The sequence below is a fragment of the Sciurus carolinensis genome, chromosome 9 (genome assembly GCF_902686445.1).
Source record: "Sciurus carolinensis chromosome 9, mSciCar1.2, whole genome shotgun sequence".
In the NCBI taxonomy this organism is placed as follows: Eukaryota; Metazoa; Chordata; class Mammalia; order Rodentia; family Sciuridae; genus Sciurus; species Sciurus carolinensis.
The window spans coordinates 123,394,431-123,414,980 of record NC_062221.1 but is presented as its reverse complement, the minus strand read 5'-3'; the positions used below and the strand labels follow the sequence as shown (position 1 = coordinate 123,414,980).

The 20,550-nt window shown below is 37.0% G+C and overlaps 1 protein-coding gene across 2 annotated transcripts; it reads left to right on the top strand.

The window, feature by feature from the left end:
* The first annotated feature begins 1,713 nt into the window (after nucleotides 1–1,713).
* Nucleotides 1,714–20,370, top strand: Mrpl39 (mitochondrial ribosomal protein L39). Of its 2 annotated transcripts, XM_047564269.1 has the most exons (10): nucleotides 1,714–1,870; nucleotides 2,699–2,905; nucleotides 5,593–5,732; nucleotides 7,855–7,954; nucleotides 8,916–8,983; nucleotides 10,324–10,436; nucleotides 13,301–13,366; nucleotides 14,650–14,803; nucleotides 17,173–17,220; nucleotides 20,166–20,370. In XM_047564269.1, exons 1-10 carry the CDS (start codon nucleotides 1,807–1,809, stop codon nucleotides 20,211–20,213), a joined length of 1,008 nt encoding a protein of 335 aa, XP_047420225.1. In that variant the 5' UTR covers nucleotides 1,714–1,806; the 3' UTR covers nucleotides 20,214–20,370. The 2 variants fall into 2 exon arrangements, with proteins under 2 accessions (XP_047420225.1, XP_047420226.1); XM_047564270.1 differs by lacking the exons at nucleotides 1,714–1,870; nucleotides 2,699–2,905 and adding an exon at nucleotides 3,054–3,082 and having other exon boundaries at nucleotides 5,567–5,732.
* Nucleotides 20,371–20,550: the final 180 nt, after the last annotated feature.

Sequence of the window (20,550 nt, the reverse complement as noted above, 5' to 3'; positions counted from 1 at the left end):
TTAGGCTCTCCAAACCAGAATTCTGGAAAATGAGAATTACTGTGTTTATTGTTCAAGGCAGTCTGAAAATTAATAAACATAGTCCTGTGATTGGCATATGGTCAACATTTGTTGGCCATTATCACTAGTGACATCCTTCCAACCAGGTTAATTAATGTAATAGTAGGAGCTCCAGTGACCTGCCTTCAAATGCGTTTATGATTAAACTTGTTTAAATTTATGTTTAAAGACTTAGTTTAAATGTTTCTTTAAAATGTTCTAAGAGCAACAATACCGTTGGTTGGTGGGGTTAAATGGGTACAATTTCTCAAAGGCTGGTGAAACAAAAAGCTTAAAAGGAGTGGGAAGCAGTGGCGCAGACCTTTATTTAATACCAGTGGCTGGATAGGCTGAGACAAGAGGATCGGGAGTTCAAAGCTAGCCTCAGCAACTTAGCAAAGCCCAAAACAACTGAGCGAGGCCTTGTCTCAAGATAAAAAAAAAAAAAAAAAAAAAAAAAAAAAAAAAAAAAAAAAGGGCTGGGGATGTGGCTAGTGGTTCAATCCCTGGTAGTAAATAAAGACAACAAAACAAAAAAGGCTTGGAAAGGGAATCATTGTATATAATGAGAGAACACTCACATCTCTGTGTATATGTGGACATTTCACCGATTGGATTATGATCTTAAATGAGAGGTAGTCTGGTAAAATGTAGCGTTGCTCAAATATAAGCTCGGCTTCTTAAATTTTTCATTTTGACAGTGCAGTCGCACCTTTCCCCGCAGTCGTGGGTGTAAAATCTGGGGAGAGGAGACCGGACAGCTGGCGCTGCGAGGAAGCGGAGCCGCAGCCGGCGCTCCCACCAGGCGGCGGGGTATTCTGGGTGAGGGTCAGGGGCGCAAGGCGTGGGGGAGAGGGCTAAATCCGTAAACCGGTGCGGCTTTAAACACGTTTGAATTAAAGCATTTCCAGCCTTTACACAGAGAATGCTTGCTTCATGCGGCCAAAGGAGTCTTTGCAGCGGTATTCATTCATTCATTCATTCATTCATTCATTCATTCATTCATTCATTCACTCATCAGCAAATTCACCCAGCGCTGATCGCGCTCCGGGCGCCGGTTGGGTTACTTCGGATCCGTCGGTGGACAAGAGTCAAAAACTCGACCCTGGGATGCCTTTTGCTGTGCTCTCTATAGATACCATAGAAACGAATCCAGACCATTTGAAAAGAGCTCCACAGATTCCAAAGTTCCCTCCAGGGTCCACAGCACGCGCTTCCAAGTCCACAAAAGCAGGGTCAACTAAAACGAGACGCAGCCCCGCCAACCAGAGAGGCCGCCCCCGCAAGCCCGAGTTAAGCCCTGGGCTAGACAGCGTCGTCTCCGGCGTGCCCAGCTCGGGTGACCCAGGACCTAGAGGCAACGGGAACAGACTTTCTTTCCCCAGGTTTTCTCCCCGGAGAGTCTTGGCGGGATTTTGCCCAGGACTGCAGCGCGAACGCTCAGAAGGCAAAAGGGCGTGAAGGACTCTGCCCCGCTCCTGGTGACACCCGTTCCCCGAGGACCCAGGGAGGTGGTAGGCCCATAGCCTGCGGGCTGGGAACCTTGGCTCGCGCCGCACCGCCGGAACGCCCCTGCCGGGCCGCGGGGCCTGGGGGTGACTAATCCTGGCGAGGCGCGCACGCGCCCCCACGTGGCGGCGCGCAGCCGGAGCGCCGGGTCCGGAACGGAACTGTCTTACGGAACCTTAGTGAGAACCTCCCAGTTTCCCGGGGAGGAGGTCGGAAGAGGACTTGCGCGCCCCGGTTCTTGAGCCGACTTTGGAGGCAATGGCCGTGATGGGCCGGGGATCGCGGCTTTGGCGAGCCGCCTCAGGCGGCGGGGCCGGCTGGAGTGAGTTTCTAAGACGGTGGGGAAAGGGAGCAAAGTGTTAAGAGAGATGTCTGCCCAGACTGGGCTCGAAGTGAGTGGTAGGAGGTAGGACAAGCTGAGCAAGGAGGAGGGTCTTTTGCTCCACCCTGTCCCCCGCTTTGGCTGCGACCCCCTCCCCGCAGCCTGGGAGGACAAATCTGGGGACTCGAGGGGTCGGGGAAGAGCAGGGACCCAGCCGAGGGCGGAGCCGCTGGTGCTTGTCCTGCCTTTAGGAAGGAGTCCGTATCTGCCATAAATGTGCTATTATCTTCCTGTAGGGCTACTCGTACCTGCCTTGCCAGACCGCCCTGATGTAGGATTTGGGAGATAAATTCAGCATTTCTTGACTTAGATTATTGATGGTTTGTTTGGGTATGGGTCTCCCAGTCTCCTGGAGCTTTCTTGCCCTCCCCGAGGCCCTTCCAGACCGGCAACTTTGCTCGCTTTCCAGAGGAGTGGTCTTGTTTTACCGCTGCATCCTGATTGGGTTTTGCCCTTTATTGTAAAGCACAAATTGGAATACTACGGAGGAAATTGGCGGGAAACAGGGATCTGATGTGAAAGAACAAGGATGAAGTAGAGATGAAGTTCTAGGCTCTGCGGTTTTTTTTTCCTGTTGAGATTTAATTATTAATTAGAAAGCGGTTTAAGTTTACTTCTGGGAGCAATTTTGGCGAATGGCTTTTAAAGTTCCGTTGCCTCCTTTTCTTATTATAGGAGGACGGTGATGCAGGAATGCAGTGGGGTGGGGTGTCAGCAGTAAGTTACCCATTTTTTTCCCTCCAGTCTTCATGTTTAATTTCTCCATAGGATTTATAGCAACATCACCTGCAACACAACTGTCACCTACTGAACTGACAGAAATGCGGAATGATCTCTTTAATAAAGAGAAAAAGAGGCAGTCATCACTAACTCCCCGAACTGAGAAGATTGAAGTGAAACATGTTGGCAAAACTGATCCCGGCACTGTCTTTGTGATGAATAAAAACATTTCAACTCCTTACAGTTGTGCCATGCGTAAGTAACAAACGATACAGTCTTGACCATTTTACTTGAGCCCTGCTGAAGAACTGGTACAGAGGAGACAACTTGCTGTAATTGTTTCCCCAACTTCTTGGAAGTTCTTCTTTACCTGGCACCTTATTGTCTGTTCACTGCCCCTTTATCCCTGGAGGGTACTATGGGTATTTCAAGGTAGGTGCTGTAGTACACAGGTTGTCCTATGGCTAGCTTGGATCTGGCTGTGTAGGTACTAAAAATTTTTTTTCTGGCAAAAGAAGGCCAGACCCAAATGCATTGTCACTGGTGGGCTTGTCTCTTTTTTGATGTGGTGGGCACAGTCACCATGCAGGCCTTATTGAAGGATTTTGGGATAAAGGAACTGCTATGACCTCAGATGACCAGCTTTGTTTGTCATCTTTCATAGCCTGACATTTTTTTTTTTAATCTGCTGACTGCATACCTCTTGGCATGTTGTGTTTTTGTTTGCATTTATGTGTACGTGTACTAAGTGTGTAAATGGAAGTGTGCATGGGGTGAATGTGATGGAGTAAAAATGTTTGTTTTGTTTATATCTTGAGAGATAATTGTTCCCCATGTGTGAATTGGTGTGGAAATAAAGGGAGGAATCCTCTTTAAGTATTCTTTGGATCACTCAAAACATTGGATAGAGTTTTGATGTAAATGATAGTTTTCTTTTTGGACTGGGGATTGGACCCAGGGGTGCTTAACCTCTGAGCCACATGCCCATCCCTTCTTTATATTTTATTTAGAGACAGGGTCTTGCTGAGTTGCTTACATCCTTGCTGAGTTGCTGAGGCTGACTTTGAACTCATGATCCTCCTGCCTTAGCCTCCTTAGCCACTGGGATTACATGCATGCACCACTATGCCTGATAGGTATGACTAACTGCATTGTGTAAACTTTTGGAAAACTCCTTATGATTCCATTTAAGTAATTAACAATTTTAGCAATCTTTTTTTTTTTTTTTTTTTTTCTGCTTGCACTTGAATTGGTGCTTATATAATTATTTACCTATTTGGTTAAGTATTTCTTAAACCTCTGTTATATCATAGGCATTAGGAGAATAAGACAAACCTCAAGCCCTTATGGACTTTTACGTGTATCCTATGTAGAGATGAAGTTTCTGAGCCACCCTCAACATGACCTCTAAGACTTGTCATTCATACCTTTAATCGTTCAGTAAACTTTTATTGAGCACCTGCTATATTCTAGGCCTGGTGCTAGGCTCTGAATATGTTGATGAATGAGAAAAAATAGACATGATCCTGCTTTCATGGAACTTATATAGTGACTGATAATTTGGACTTTGTAGTTTGACCATTTTTGTAAGTGTCCATATTCTTAAAACATCTGATTAGTTGTATTCTAGGGTGGAAGAGTAGACCTGATCTCATTGGCTTTTGTGAATTTATATTCATAATTTAAAAATGATAATTACAGTATTTTACTTAGGAATCCATGTTATAGAAATAAGAGGTGATTTGAAGACAAAAATCTAAAAACAGTCTAGAAGAGATTTATGTGGTTGTATGTTTTCCCTTTTCTTCTAAGTTGTGTACATTTGTCTAAATATATCCATGCTATCTCTTGCTGAATATTTAAATGTAGCCCTTAGAATATTATTTTATTAATAATTGACATTTCATGCAAATCAAAACTACCCTAAGATTCCATCTCACCCCAATTAGAATGGCTATTATCAAGAATACAAGCAACAATAGGTGTTGGCGAGGATGTGGGGAAAAAGGTACACTCATACATTGCTGGTGGGGCTGCAAATTAGTGCAACCACTCTGGAAAGCTGTATGGAGATTCCTCAGTAAGCTTGGAATGGAACCACCATTTGACACAGCTATCCCACTCTTTGGCCTATACCCAAGGACTTAACATCAGCATACTACAGAGATACAGCCACATCAATGTTCATTGCTGCTCAATTCACCATAGCCAGATTGTGGAACCAGCCTAGATGTCCTTCAATTGATGAATGGATAAAGAAACTGTGGCATATATATACAATGGAATATTACTCAGCCATAAAGAATGATAAAATGATGGCATTTGCAGGCAAATGGATGAAATTGGAGAATATCATGCTAAGTGAGATAAGCCAATCTCAAAAAACCAAAGGACAAATGATCTCGCTGATAAGCGGATGATGACATATAATGGGGGGTGGGAGGGGTCAGCCTTAGGGTTAGGGTTAGGTTTAGGGTTAGGGTTAGGGAGGGGGGCAAGAATGGAGGAAGGAAGGACTGTATAGAGGGAAAAGAGGGGTGGGTGGGGTGGAGGGGAAGGGGGAAAAATGGCAGAGAATCAAACAACATTGCCCTGTGTAAATTTATGATTACACGAATGGTATGCCTTTACTCCATGTACAGAAAATCAAAATGTATCCCATTTGTTTACAATAAAAAAAAAAGAATAATTGACATTTCAAACTAGACTTAACTTTAATGATTTTTAAAAATGGTTTGGATAATTTCATTAATAATTAACAATATCAAGTGTGTGGAGTATGTTTTAATTGGTTATGGATATAATATGTAATACTTATGCAAAAAAGAACCTACAGAATTTTGCTTTTCCATTGTTTTATTTCCTAATGTAGCCCTTATATGTGTAACTTTTCACTTTGGGTTTTGTTAAATTTAGATCATCAATCAGTTTTAAATTCCTAGATTTGAGTGAGTGGTACTGCAGGAGGTCCATTCTGGCTCTTGTGGACGGACAGCCCTGGGACATGTATAAGCCTTTGACCAAGTCCTGTGAAATTAAATTTCTTACTTTCAAAGATCATGATCCAAGAGAAGTAAATAAGGTATTTCTGTCTCTATATTACTCCCTCTCCCAATTTTTCTTCTTTTTTGTTAAAATCTATCTTTTGAAGAAAAGAAAAGTATGAATATGGCCAATATTTATGTTATATTATATATTATAATATGTTAAACTGTATTAGATAATGAGTGTTTTATTATATTAGGTATTTTCATAGTTCAAAAAGTATCTAGCATTTTTCTGTATTTTGGATTGAGGAAACTGTATGACATTCTTTTACATTCATAACTTAGTTCCACTTATGTTCATTGATAACTCTCTGTGTTGCTGGTTATTCTGTTCCCACTACTACTGCTTGAATTCAGCCTTTGACCATCTTTTCTAGGTGATTTCAATAAATTTTAACTCTTTTGCTCCCCTTTTTTTAGTAATTAAAAATCTTTCACAATCTGATTAAGGAGTTTTATTAAGTGACTTGACTAAGGGTTATATCACTTACCCCTAAAGAACTTGCCTACCTGATATTTGGCACATAACTCCAGGTCCTGTGTAATCTACCCTTAGCCTGCCTTTCCAGCTTCATTTCTCACTACATCTTTTCACTCTGTCCTTGTTTTGACCACATGAGAGTACTTGGTCGTTAATGGTTTAAGCTGTGTTGTCCTTCTCCCTTTTGTCGATGTTCTTCCTTCAATGCTGAGCATTTCTTTTCCCCTATTAAAATTCTGTTTGTGTTTTATGGTTCCATTAAAATGTCATCGCTCTGTGAACTCTTCTAGGTTTTACTTGTCAGAATTCTTTAGAATCTGGTAACACTTAGCTAGTGTCTCTGAAACCAGTATTTTAATTTGTGTCTTATAAATAGCTGAATGAATTAGATTCTTGACTCCATGAAGATAGGGACCATTTCCTTATTGGAGCTAGTCCTTGACTGCAAATAGTAGGTGTTTAATAAATATTTTTTGAAATATTTAGATAAGAAAATGATAGAAATGATACTAGTAATAACCACCATTGAATATTATATGTCAGGCACTGTTCTAGGTGATTTACAGGTATTTACTTCTTAAATCCTCATACAAACTCTCTGGACTGAATGATGCTGTCCCCATTTTCCTGATGAATAAACTGACAAAGAGATGTTCCACAGCATAATCAAGGTTACTAGTTTAGGAGGTGGTGGAGCCAGGGATTGATTGAATTCTGCTGACCTTTAAAGTCACTGAAGTAGGATAGGTGAAGTACATTTTATGACTTGCCTTTAGGTCTGAGTTTGTACATAGTTTTGGTGTAATATGGTTGTATAGAATATAGTCCACTGCTCTGCCACACACAACCAAGTGACCCCATTCTTGTGGTCCTCAGAAGTGGAGAAGTGTAGAAGTCACATGCTTTATAAGAGTGGTAAGGGGAGTAAGGTGGTTGGGTATGGTGCAGGCTGCTTGTTTCTTCTTTACTCTCATACAGCCATCGCATGAATGCCTGTATCAGGCGTATGCGTGTGTCCCAATGTGCTAGTAAAACGAAAGCCCAGTTTGTGGGAGACTGCTTCACCATAAATATGAGTAACCTGAGTGATGTGTTATATGATGTTAGTTATAGATTAAAGTTTTAAATAGTTGTCAAAAGTTGAGTTTTTCTCAACTTTGTTTATAAATGGTATCACCAGTTGTATATTAATATGTTTATTTTACTTTGGCACAGTTTGTTATGAATTGAACTTTATTCTGTGTTAAAAATAGTGTCAGATGTTAAAACTTATTGGTTGATAGCCATTACAGCATTTGATTTTTTTTTTTTTTTGTACTGGGAATTGAACTCAGGTATGCTCTGCCACTGAGTTACATCCCCAGCCTGGTTTATTTTTTATTTTGAGGGAGGGTTTTTATAAATTGACCAGGTTGTCCTCAAATTTGTGGTCCTCTTACACAGTGATATCTTACACAGAGATATTGCTAACAACTTGAAATTGGTGCATTATTTTTTGCCTGTTTTTGCTAGGTAGAGGTAATGTCATGGCTTGATGGTAACTATTGCTATGTTCTGAGAGTGGATGGATATTTGAGAAATATTTCCTACAAGTCAAAACTGACTTGAATTTTAATATTGTAGACACTTCAGTGACTCAGTGTAGATTATATTTGTATGTATTTTTCTTTTTCTAGGCTTATTGGCGTTCTTGTGCCATGATGATGGGCTGTGTAATAGAGAGGGCATTCAAAGATGAGTATTTGGTCAGTTTGGTCAGAGCTCCAGAAGTTCCTGGTAATGTACACATATGAATATATGTATATATTTGTTTTATATATAAATATAAAAACACATATGTAAAAAGATATACATATATATTTATATATTTTTTTGTAATATTTGAAAATTTTGTACCTATATTTGATTATGTACAGAGATTTCTAATTTTATCTGTTACTATCATATACATGTTTAACTTATTGTAGGTAACAAAATCTATCCTATTATGAAATATGAAGTAATCACAGGAGGTCAGTAATTAACATAATAAAATTAGTGACAGATGTTTCTTTTGAATATGAATTTCATGAAATTACATCGTCATGATGTTTTACCATTTTCAGCCTTTATTTCTAAATTGAATGTGTAGAGGAGGAGGAAATAGTATTAAGTAGACTGCTGTAAAGAGCTATGCTACCATTTCATCAGAAATGATGATGACTTTGGAGAGGGAAGGGTATAGATACTGTAATTTTGCTAAAGCTAGGATTCTCATCATTATGTATAGGGGGATTGTGTTAGGTATATATTTTTAAATGTGTACACTGAAAGTATTTGAAAGAAGCTCAAGAAATGATTTTAAGAAGAAGAATAACAATAAAACAAAAAATGAAGATATGTGGGAGATAGAAATTCAACATTTAATTATTCTGAATATAAATATCTTGTTCTTTTAGATTTTTTTCTATCTAGTATGTTTTTGAGATTCCCTGTAGTGATAGTATTTGTGAAGAAAATTTGAATGTTTAAAAAATGTTGGTGCTCTGGTGTTAACAAAAGATTAGTTTATTTTGGGGGTTGGGAAACTTTGATAGAACTCTGACAAAAAACTGGAATAATGGCACCAAGTTTTATAATTTGTTGAGTTGAGAGAGATGCCTAATTTTCATTTTATGTTCTGTATATTCAGTTGCAAATTATTAACATTCTGCCATAACAGATTGGACTTTGCTTTTTATTTTGGTTGGATTTACAGTAATTGCTGGAGCCTTCTGTTATGATGTAGTTTTGGATAAAAGACTAGATGAGTGGATGCCAACAAAAGTAAGTGTACTTTTTGGAGTCTTAAATTTAGAGTTCAGGCCTTTCTCTATTATAATGATACCTATTATTATTGTTGATTGGTACTGCATATTGAAGACACTTCAGAGAATCGACCATTCTCAATCATTGCCTTATCAGTGAATTTCAGACATAGATGTGTAAATGAGGGTATTCCCAACAGCATAGTCAGGTGTCTTGAAGTTTTTTGTCATCCTTGTTTTTTTTTTTTTTTTCTTAAAGTCCCTTGAAGTACCTACCAAGACTTACTTATTTATTTTTCACTCCTGCCCAAATTATTTAGCATTGAGGAGAAGAGAGAAACAGGAAGGAAGAATGAGAGAAAGGGAGAGGGAAGAGAGAGAGGGAGAAAGGTAAGGGGGTAGGTGGAGATTGGAAAGTCTCTCGGTGATCTCTGGGCTCTTGTCAGGATAGCATCTTCCTTTTCAAATAGGTCCAAATATAAGAATAGATTCTCACTTTAACATAGAAACTAATGAAACTTGCCGCCTCTCTTTTTACATGGTGTTCTGTGAATGACACAGAGATAATAGGGGAGAGATAGACTGAAGAAATGGTTATTTTAAACCATGAATGTGGATTTTCTTATGGTATGAGTTATCCCTTTAAGAATGAATCATTTCATGTGAAAACATCTGATAGTTTCTTATGGAAATAGTTTTTATTATAAAAATTATTCATGTAATCATGCTTGATGTTTTCTGTATTAGTAATGACTTATAGTATGAAAGCTCAGTTATAAATTTTTGTTAAAAATCTCAAAAATTTTTACTGTATATTAATCATTTTAATTGTATAAAATTGCCACTTTCATTAAATGGAAACAATTTTGAACACATGCAGGGCCAGCAATGATACTTCCTTTCTTGTGGAACTTTTTGAGTTATGAAAACAATAATATTTTCCTTATGCATTTAATAAGCTTAATTTATTTATAGTATAAACACATTTTTTGTCTTACTATTTGTTAGTATTTCTACTTATTGTATTTATGGCTTTAATAAACATTTATAAGTATGTAATTTGGGTGAATTGTTTTTTAAAATTTCTTGGTAGGTTCATCTTTAATAAATATCATTAATGCAGATTAATATCTGAATTATAGGTAAATTACAAGTTTTATAGTTTGTGAGTTTGGGAGTGGGAGGATGTGTGTGGTCTAAATATTCAATTGCTATAAGTTAATAATGTTTTCTCCTAACAAATTTGGTTTTGCTTTTTCTTTAGTTGGATTCACAGTACCAAGAATACAGGCTCATCTGGGTTGTAGAGAAATGCTTTTAGGTAAATTGTTGCTAAAGGTTAATTCTTTTATTTTTAAGGAGAACTTGCGTTCCATCACAAAAGATGCTCATACTCTAATTTATAAAGATCTTCCATTTGAAACTCTGGAAGTTGATGCAAAAGTGGCATTAGAAATGTTTCAACACAACAAGTAAGTGTTAGTGTTGGTTTCGTTTAAAGCAAGGTTAACCTCCAAAATTATATATAATGATGAAAACTCAGCTTTTAAGAATTTCTATTTGATGTATGTGACACAGTTTTACATACCTTTTTAAGATCTCTTTATCCGTACTACCCTATTGTCTTTTGTTCATCTCATTGCTCATTTCTGAGCAATGACTGAGAAAAATGTCCCCCATCCCTTTTAATATTTTTCTCACTTTCTTTACTTTTCTGGTTTTTTTTTAGGCCATCTCTTCTCTTTATTTCAACATAGTAATGTATCCCTTTTTTCTTTCCAGTTTAAAGTGATAACAGATGTTAAGAAACTATATTATTTTGTACAATTGGTCTTTCCCTGATATTCTTCCACCCTGAGTGAAAAGGATAAGATTAAAAATTTAAGCAGTTCAGAAGGTACTAACAGCTGAAGTCAAATGTTTTCAGTCAGGTCTTAGTCATCTGCATGTGAGCTATCCATTTAGTGGATTTTCTTTGTCAGCATTCTAAATCCAGCCTGGCTTCTCAGTTTTCTTTCCTACTCAGAAGGCTTCTAATTTACCTTCTCCTAATTGTAAGAACATAAAACTAAATTTTAATATTTAGGACTAGTTAGAAAGGGAAATATGTGCCACAAAATAAATAACAGGGTGTATAATCTTGAGGCCAAAATATATACCTGCAGATTGTTAAAATTTATGGATAAGAATTTCTTTAGTTCTATAGAAACTGGATCACAAATTCTCATAGGGATATTTATCATAAATACATCTCTCCCTCACCCCTCATATTGGGGATTGAACCCAGGACCTCACACATGCTTTGTGCACGCTCTACCACTGAGCCACATCCTCACCCCCAAAATGTATTCTTGAGTTGGTTCACAAATCTCCTCAGCTCACTCTTTTAACTTGGCCTTTCTCAAAGCAATATACCTCATAGTCTTATATGAGACAGTAATTGATATGCTAAAAAGCATTCACTGTGTTCAGCTGAGTTTGGAGAAGAGTTGCAAACAAAATAGAACGTGTTCATTGCACTCTAGGTTCTCCTGATGCATTTTTATTATATGTTGGAACCAGTACTTATAAAACCAGTGGTAATGTATTGTTTGGAGTAGATAGTACTATACATTATATAATTGATTGTGGAAGAAAACCTTGGATTTTCAGAACTCATTGAGTCACATTCCGACAATGTATTGTTCAATAGAAATATGATATGAGCTATGTATGTAATTGTGAGTTTTCTGGTAGCTACATTTTAAAATAAGGTAAAAGGAAAGGTATAATTTTGATAATAAATTTTATTTAACCAGTATATCTAAAATATTATTTTAACTTATCAATGTTAAACACTAGTAATAATATTTTATATCTTTCCATATTAAGTCTGTAGGGTCTGGTTTGTATTTTACATTTAAGGCATATTTTAATTAGGATTAATCACATTTAAGTGCTCCATAGCTGTGCTACTGGACAGTATACTTTTCACTTCTATTTTGTGTATTGTTGAGATTTCCCTGTCCCCCTTACCTAAGTTCGTAGACATTGGTAACTTAGCTTAGTGTGTGGCAGAAGAAAGGGAATAGTTTTTGGATAAGTTCGAGAGGACAGAAGAATGTTGTACTGTGGTAGGTGAATTAGGATTTGGTCCTTTCTGCTTCAGAATGAAATGTGGGAAGCCTTTAGTAGCTTTGGCTCGCATGGGACAAGAGCATCTCTTGGAGGTGGAGGGACTATTATTTAAGGGAATTAGTGCCCTCTAATGCTTGAGGGTCTTTTGCTGAAGGGGGATGGTAGTCAGTGAATATTTTTGCCTAAACCAGTGCTTCCCAGCTGTGCCACTTCATTATACCTGTACATAGGTACTCACACACTTAATGTTGGTTTAGCATTCTGGAATAAAAAGATAAAGCTCTTAATAGTAAGTAGTAATGTTATGATTTGAATCTGGACTGTGTAGTTCTGTATGTGCTTTCTCTATGCCAAAAGAATTGGGTAGATTTGAGAGACACCTAGGTAGTAGAATTGACAGGAGTTGGTAGTGAATTTGGTTGTAGGGGTATGGTGTGAGAAGGAGAAATCAAGGAAATATCACAGGGTTTTCACCTGGACACAGGTGGTTTGTAGTGTTAATACTAAGATAAATTCTTTTTTTTTTTTTTTTTTTTTGGTGCTGGGGATCAAACCCAGGGCCTTGTGCTTACAAGGCAAGCACTCTACCAACTGAGCTATCTCCCCAGCCCTAAGATAAATTCTTGAAGAACAAATTTGGGTGAAAAAATAGGGATATGATTTGTTGACTTTGGAAATTTGAGGACTTAGCGTGTGTGTGGTGCATCCTGGTGGGTGTCTAGAAGGGTCTTAGATATATAGCTTGGGTCACAGAAGAGACAGGTGAGTTAAAGCAGTAACTGCGGAAGATGTAATTGCATAAGTTGTAGCTAAAACTTGTAAATCAGGGAGGTAGCCTAGGGAGGATACTTAGATGGAAAAGAAGGTCTAGGATAGAATCCTTAAAAGGTGGAGAGAGACTGGCAGAAAGGTGAAATAGTGAGCAGTATGGAGGGCCACTGACATACGGGGAAAGAGCACTGTGAGAAGTGGACATGAATGGTGGTGCTAAGAAGATGAGGACTGAAAAGTGTCCATTAGTTTTGTACCAAGTAGGTACCTGTGACTTTGGTGAGAAGAGTTTGGTGGAGTTCTGGGACCAGTGCCAGATTAAAGGTGGGGGTATGGAACAAGAGGGTCTAAGCGAAAACCATGGTGGAAGGGGAGGAGAAAGGGAGGTATCTTTAAGCACTTTTTTGTATACTTAGAATTAATGTATTTTTTCTGTGCTGATTTTCAGGTACAAATTAGATTTTATAGAAGAGAAGGCTTCTCAGAACCCTGAAAGAATAGTAAAGCTACATAGGTAAGTAAAAGTCTGAATTGACTGCTGTGCTAATTTAGGGTAAGACTTAGCTTTGTTGTTACCTGAATAAAATATGTGACAGAAATAGGTGAATTTGTATCAGGTTTTGTTCTTATTATCTTATTTTCTGTTGCTTTAATTGTGGTGGTAAGTGGAAGCTTTAAATTACTTTTAGAAACAATTGTGCTGTTCCTTATTTTATTGTTTAATTCCTTGTTTTCAGAACTGAAAAATGCCTAAAAATGTAATTTTTAAATAAAGAGTTAATCTTTGAGGGCTGAGGTTGTAGATCAGTGGTAGAGTGCTTATTAGTGTGAGGCACTGGGTTTGATCCTCAGCACCACATAAAAATAAAATAAAGGTATTGTGTCCTTCTACAACGAAAAATATTTTAAAAGTTAATTTTGAAATTGGGCAAGGTATTGTTATGGATTGAATGTGATAGTTAATTTTGTAAAGAAATATGAGTACTTGTTTGTTATTATTCATGTTACATTTAAGTAAGTTAAATTGGAATGTGCTATCCTATATGTGGATGAGAAAGGTCCATATGTTGACTTTCTTTCTCTCTTTATTTGGTACTGGGGATTGAAATCTGGGGGCACTTAACCACTGAGCCATATCCCCAGCCCTTTTTATATTTTATTTCGAGATAGGGTCTTGCTAAATTGCTTAGGGTCTCCCTAAGTTGCTGAGACTGGCTTTGAACTCTCGATCCTCCTGCCTCAGCCTTCCAAGCCACTGGGATTATAGGCATGCACCACCACACCTGGCTTCTATGTTGACTTTTCTTGCATGAGGAACAATTCCCAGGACAATGCATTATGCAAAAATGACTTCATGGCCTGGGTCTATTTTCTCAGCCACATGTTTTCTTGATTTTGATGGAATATTTTTCCTTTAGAAACTGCTTTGTGGAAATAGTCTGTCCTCCATACTGAATTATAAACACTGTTGCAATAGGTTATTGTAAGGTTGTAGGTTATCAGATTTGGACTGATGGTTCAGTTGTTAGCACTTGTTCGCATGATGGATTCCATGACTCTTAAAGATCTTTAAATTTGTATGAATGCTAATGAAGAGAAAGGTTTACTTGATTTAATTCTCAAAGTTTAGTCTCTACTTGAGATTATATGTCAAGGTTGTTACAGATGAAAATGAGCCATATAACCTTTTCTTTAACTGGCATGTCATAGCAAGTAGAATGGGTAGATTTCTTTTTTCAAACTATTATAAATGATTTGATGTTGAGGTTTGCTTTTTTACTTTTCAAATCAAATCAGAATTGGTGACTTCATTGATGTGAGCGAGGGCCCTCTTATTCCAAGAACAAGTATTTGTTTCCAGTATGAAGTGTCAGCGGTTCACAATCTTCAACCCACTCAGCCAAGTCTTGTAAGAAGATTCCAGGGTCTGTCTTTACCTGTTCATTTAAGAGTAAGTAAAACTTAAGTTTTTAGGTATTTCATTTTGGGAATAGGTTGATTCTAGATTTGATTTTTATACCATTTTGAAGGACATGAATTTTAATTTTCCTGAAGTGGTGTACCATTAATATTTTGTAACCTCAAGTTTATGATTAAAAACAAATTTGCCCAGGTTGTAAAAACTAATTCACAAAAGGAATGATTTTTAAAAAAATTAAAACAAATTGAGGTAGTATTTTTAATTTTCAAATTAGCAGTATGTGAGGGTAAATTGAGGGGATATTGGGATACATTTCACCTTAAACTGAGCATGCTCTTTCCCTAAATTTTAATGATCTATTCATGACCCAAGTTTACTCATTTTCCCCACCCCTTGCTGATCTTTCTTTTTTTATTTTATTTTTGAGATAATTGCAGCTATTATAAAGAATGCAGAAAGGTCTTATATACCTTTACCCAGTTTCTTCAGTGGTAATATCCTTCAGAACTAAAATACAATATCACAAACAAGGGTATAGATATTGATACAGTAAAAATTAGCTGGGCATATCCATGTGGGTCTATATTTGGTTTCTCAGTTCTGTTTCATTAATCACACATGACCTTCTCAGGCGATACCTCATAGTCTTGATTACTGTTCCTATAAATAGATCTGAAAACTGAATAATTTCTCCTATGTTGTTATTCTTTATTTAAATTGTTTTAACTCTTCTAGTTCTTTTCCCTTTGGTTTAATTTTAGCATACTTTTTTCTATGTTGACAAAATCTTGTGATCTAATAGGAATTCACTTTAACTCTACAGCAGTTTGGGGAGAACTTTAATCTTTAATACATTGTTTTCCAATCTATTATCTAGTATATCTTTTCATTTATATAAATCTTTTTTCATCTTTTTCATTAACTCTCCCTGCCTCTACTGTGAATTGAACCCAGGGGCACTTTACTACTGAGCTACAACCCAGTCCTTTCAAATTTTTGAAACAGGATCTCCCTAAGTTTCTGAGAGTCTTGCTGAGTTGCTGAGGCTGGCCTCCAATTTGCAGCCCTCCTGCCTTAACTTCCCGCCTCTACCTCCAAAGTCACTGGAATTACAGGTGTCATCAGAATTTTATAATTCTTAGCACACATACATTCCATTTCAGGAAATGGTGCCCTCATCTGCCTACTTATTTGAAGAAATCTTTGATATTCTCTTTCCCTCATAGTTATGAGTCCATCTCATCTACTTTCAACTCTGAACTTCAAAACACGGATTCTGAATCTATCCACTGTGTAGCATTGTATCTTCTACTACCTCCCTAACCCAAGTCCTTTTTCTCTTCATTGATTTTTCTTGTTTTCACTTTTTCCTTCTCTTCATTGCTTTTTCTTGTTTTCACTTTTTCCTTCCACAGTGTATCCTCTGCTTGGTAGTCAGAATGATCTTTTTAATATACAAACTGATTATGTAATTCTTGACCCCAACTTTCCAGTGGGTTCTCTTGGACGAATCCCAATCCTTTATCCTGTTTCTCAAAGCCCTGCATTATCTGATCCCTTCCTTGTGGACATCATCTCACACCATTCTCTCTCTCTTGCCAACCGTATCCCAAGGTCTTGGACTAGGTGTTCATTCTTCCTGAATAAGGTATCATTTTCCCTTCAAACATACCTTACTGCTCTTTCTCCAAAAAGGTTTGCATGTAGATATTTAGTAATTTTACTTTTATTATAGATTTTCTGAGCTCATGCTGTATGAAATAGTCACTGGCCCCCTAGATGGCCTGAGTATCACCTTCAGTTTACCTAATAAAATTAATATGGTTATTAGGCACTTTGCAGTTTTCAGTAATATATTCTGATAATCCTCTGCTACTTAAGATTGTTAAGGATTGAGGAAATTGGTTGTATAATTTTACTGTTGTCCTCATTGTTTTCTGCTTCTTATTTAGTATAATTTGCTAAATACTCTTGGTCTGCCCTTTCAGTGTGAAGATGTCACAAGTGGTTCCTAGTGAACTTCTTGTGATTGCTGAGGATTTAAAGAAAGGCCATTAGCACATAGAAATTGGTGGTTTAGGGAAAAAACTGCAATCTTTGGGGAGGTAGGACACATTTTTACTTCCCATTAGAAAGAATGCTTGCTATGATGGAAACGATGAAGAACAAGAGAAGAATGGCATATTCAGTGTTTAAGTCTTTTTTTTCTCAAATGCCAAAGAAAGCAGGTATTTTTTATAGTTCCTTTTCCCCCCATGGATTCACTTTTATAGCCACTTTGTCACGTTAGTACCACCTAGCTTTCTATTTGTTTTGTTTAAAAAGCCATAAAAAGTCTCAGTCTCTTTTATTTCAACTTCTCTGCCTTATTTAATTCACAGCAAATAATTTCTTTTCAGGCACATTTTACAATATGGGATAAGCTATTGGAAAGATCTCGGCAAATGGTAAGTGTTTTCTTTATGAAGAAATTTTTGTTAAAATGAAGCATTAAAAGCCAAAGAGGGAAAAAGAAACAAGGGGGGAAAAAAGTAATAAGTGGTCTCCTTAGCTAAAACAGTATTGGGATTGTGTTATTTTGACAAGAATAAAGCTATAATTTGGTAATTCTCTTGATTTTGCTAATAATTTAAGAAATGATACTATAGAACTTGAAGAGAAATGAAAATATTAATGTATAATAGTAGTAGTTCTTAATAGCTGTATTGGTGTTAATTAGATGGCATGATAATTTTTTTAAACTTCATGAACATTTAAAAGATTTTTTTGCCAGCTATATCTTAAAGCTGCCTTGATCATTGACATTGAATGTGTAAATGTCCTGAAAAACCAGATTTGAGTATTTGTTTGCCTGTAGTTTATCTGATCATTAGCATACAGGTTTCACAAATAGGAGTGCTTACATTTCTTGACCACCACTATCCCTGTTCCCTCTTTCATAGGCCACACTCTTTCCTTTTACTTGTGTGATCTGATAGTGGTCCTGTGTAACCTGGCCTCATGAGCCCTTCCTGCTTACCTTGATTTCCCCTTACTCTGCAGGCACTCCAGTCAAGCTTACAAGCATACTAAGCAGCACACATCAAACTTATTTTTAAGTTTACTTATTTCTTGATGAAGTCTCTGGATTCCATTTCCCAGTTGCCTGCTCATTCTTCTATCCTTACCTAAGTCTTACCTTCTCCATGAAGCATTCTTAGAGTAAATCTCTTAATAAATAATTATCCCTTAGTTTGATTTCTTGCTTGCTTGTTTACTTTCTCATATTGTTTTCTTTGTGTGTACATTTATATGCAGCCTGTCAACACATTCAGAGTTTACTATATTTATATAATCCCAACTTTGAACATTAGCGCATGGATGGGGGGTTATCCAAGAATTTTTTTTTCTAAGTGGTGCTGAGGATCAAATGCAGGGCCCGGTGCTCTGTCACTGAGTATATCCCCAGTCCAACCTAAGAAATGTTCATTGATTAGCCCAGTATTTATTAGTGAATTTACAATTAGAATGTATTATTTAGTGACCTTACCATAATGTTTTGGTGTAAAAGTTGAATAATTTTCTTTTCCTCATGAGAAGAAAGTATATTTAAATTGGTGTTAATTTTGTGTTTTTGTTTGGTCACATGATTTTGGATTAGGGAACTAGAGGAAAAATGAATATCTGAGAAATAGCTTTAAAGTCAAGAAGCAATAACAACTGAACATTTTAAAGGGAGGGGAAAAGAAAAATAGTAGAGGCAGTAATTTACCTATAATATCTGGTAAAGTTATTCAATACATGTTTTTTAAACACTTACTTTGATTTAATTGCTCTCTTCTATCGGTTTTGCTTGTCTGGAAGGAGTTAATTAAATTCATGGTTCATATGATGCAGACTTATTGATTTTTTACTGTGGCCAGATTCAGAAATGAGCAGAACACACCTGCTGCCTTAAAGAAAGTTACTTTAGTGAGGTAACTACACTTATAAGCAGTATACGTTTGGGGTTTTGACACAGAGAAGGACCCAAACTGAGCTTTGGTTGAGGAAGGTTCCCAGGAATTGGTGTCTCTTAAGCTGTTGTAAAGGATGAATAAAAGTGGGTCAGGCAGAGAATTTGCTATGAGATGGGTTGAGGGTTATCTCAGAGGAAGCTACTTGCATAGAGGCATGAAGGAATGGAGAACACCAAGAAGATGAATTGAATGTACAGGTTATAGGTAAGTGGGTGGGTGAATAAGTCCAAAGAAGTTTGTTGGAAATAGAACATGATGATTTATTTTCCTGGTGTGGAACTTGCATTCCTGTTTCCCACCTAACCTACTGCCAAAGATGATAGATGGTTAACTGGAGTGTTTTGAATAGGGAAGGTACCTGTTGATGAGCTATTCCAGTTTTCTTTGCTCTTCTTCCTCCTCTTCTTCGGGTTGCTTTATCCCCAAGTTACATTCATTTTTTTTTTTTAATTTTGAGACAGGGTTTCATGAAGTTGCTGAGGCTGGCCTCAGCATCCTGATTATATGTCTAATTTTAGGTGGGATTATAGGTATATGCCACCCCATGCCAATTTAGCTATTCCAGTTTAAAAGCTCATTCTAGGGCAGTATGGGAAGACAGCTATAATTTAAGCTGAGAATTCTCTTGGGAATAGAAAAAGATGAGGTTCTAAAGTTCAATCACAGTAGTGAGAATAACCATGAAAATTTCTTAGGTCAGATTAATAGGAGTGTGAATGAATCTGCAGGTGAGAGGGGAGCAGATTCTCAAATGCTGGTTTAGGGAGCTGAGTAGAGCCTGTCACTGAGATAGATAATACAGGAATTGGGGTGTTGAGGAATTCAGACTTAGCCCTGTTTGTTCATGAGTCTCTGAGTGACAGAATAGAAATATGGACATAGAGACATTTATTTGCACTAAATCTGCCGTGTTTTATTCTTAAGACAATTATACCTCACAATAAAATATGGGTTTAGAGTACCTCAAGTAGCACTTTTGGTATATTTTGCTGTTACTAAAGTTTTTGTTTTATAGATGAAAAAAAAAAGATTTGGGAAGCCTAGATACAGTATATCTCAGAGCTTGGTTTTGAATGGAATTGTACTTTTAATTTATATTGGTAACTTGATCTTTAAATTTTTTTTCTTATTTAACTTTTGTGTGTGTCTGTGTGTGTGTGTGTGTGTGTGTGTGTGTGTGTTATTGGGGTTTGAACCCAGGGCTTCAGGCATGTGAGGCAAGCACTCTACCACTGAGCTACACATCCTGAATCCCCTGTTTAACTTTTTAAAATAATTACTGTTGAAGGAAAAACATAAAGTACTATTTTGAAGGAGATGAAAGGACTTAAATTGGGTGAAGGGTAAAATTGAAAGTGTTTATTAGAGAAGTAAAACTATTCATGTTTTTACAGGTAACTGAAGATCAAACTAAACCGACAGAGGAAAGTATGTCTACCTAATAACGTCTAAAATTAAATATGTATAATAAAATAAAGGTTTGTAATATAATGTTTTTATGTGCTTGGAGAGAGAACTTTTTCTCCCTAAGACTGATATCCATCTTTACCTTTTCCTTTCTGTAAAGGGTAAAGCAATTTATGTTGTTCGCAATAAAAATGTAACACAGAAACAACCCCCTCCTTTCCTACTCCTTGGATGCTATACTTTAGCATATTTTTTTCTACATTTATAAGCATACATCTACACATAACAGGTGTAATTTTTAAAAAACCAAACAGGATCATACTGTACTTGTTTGCAGTTTTCACTGTTTTAAACAGTGGTGTAGTGAACATC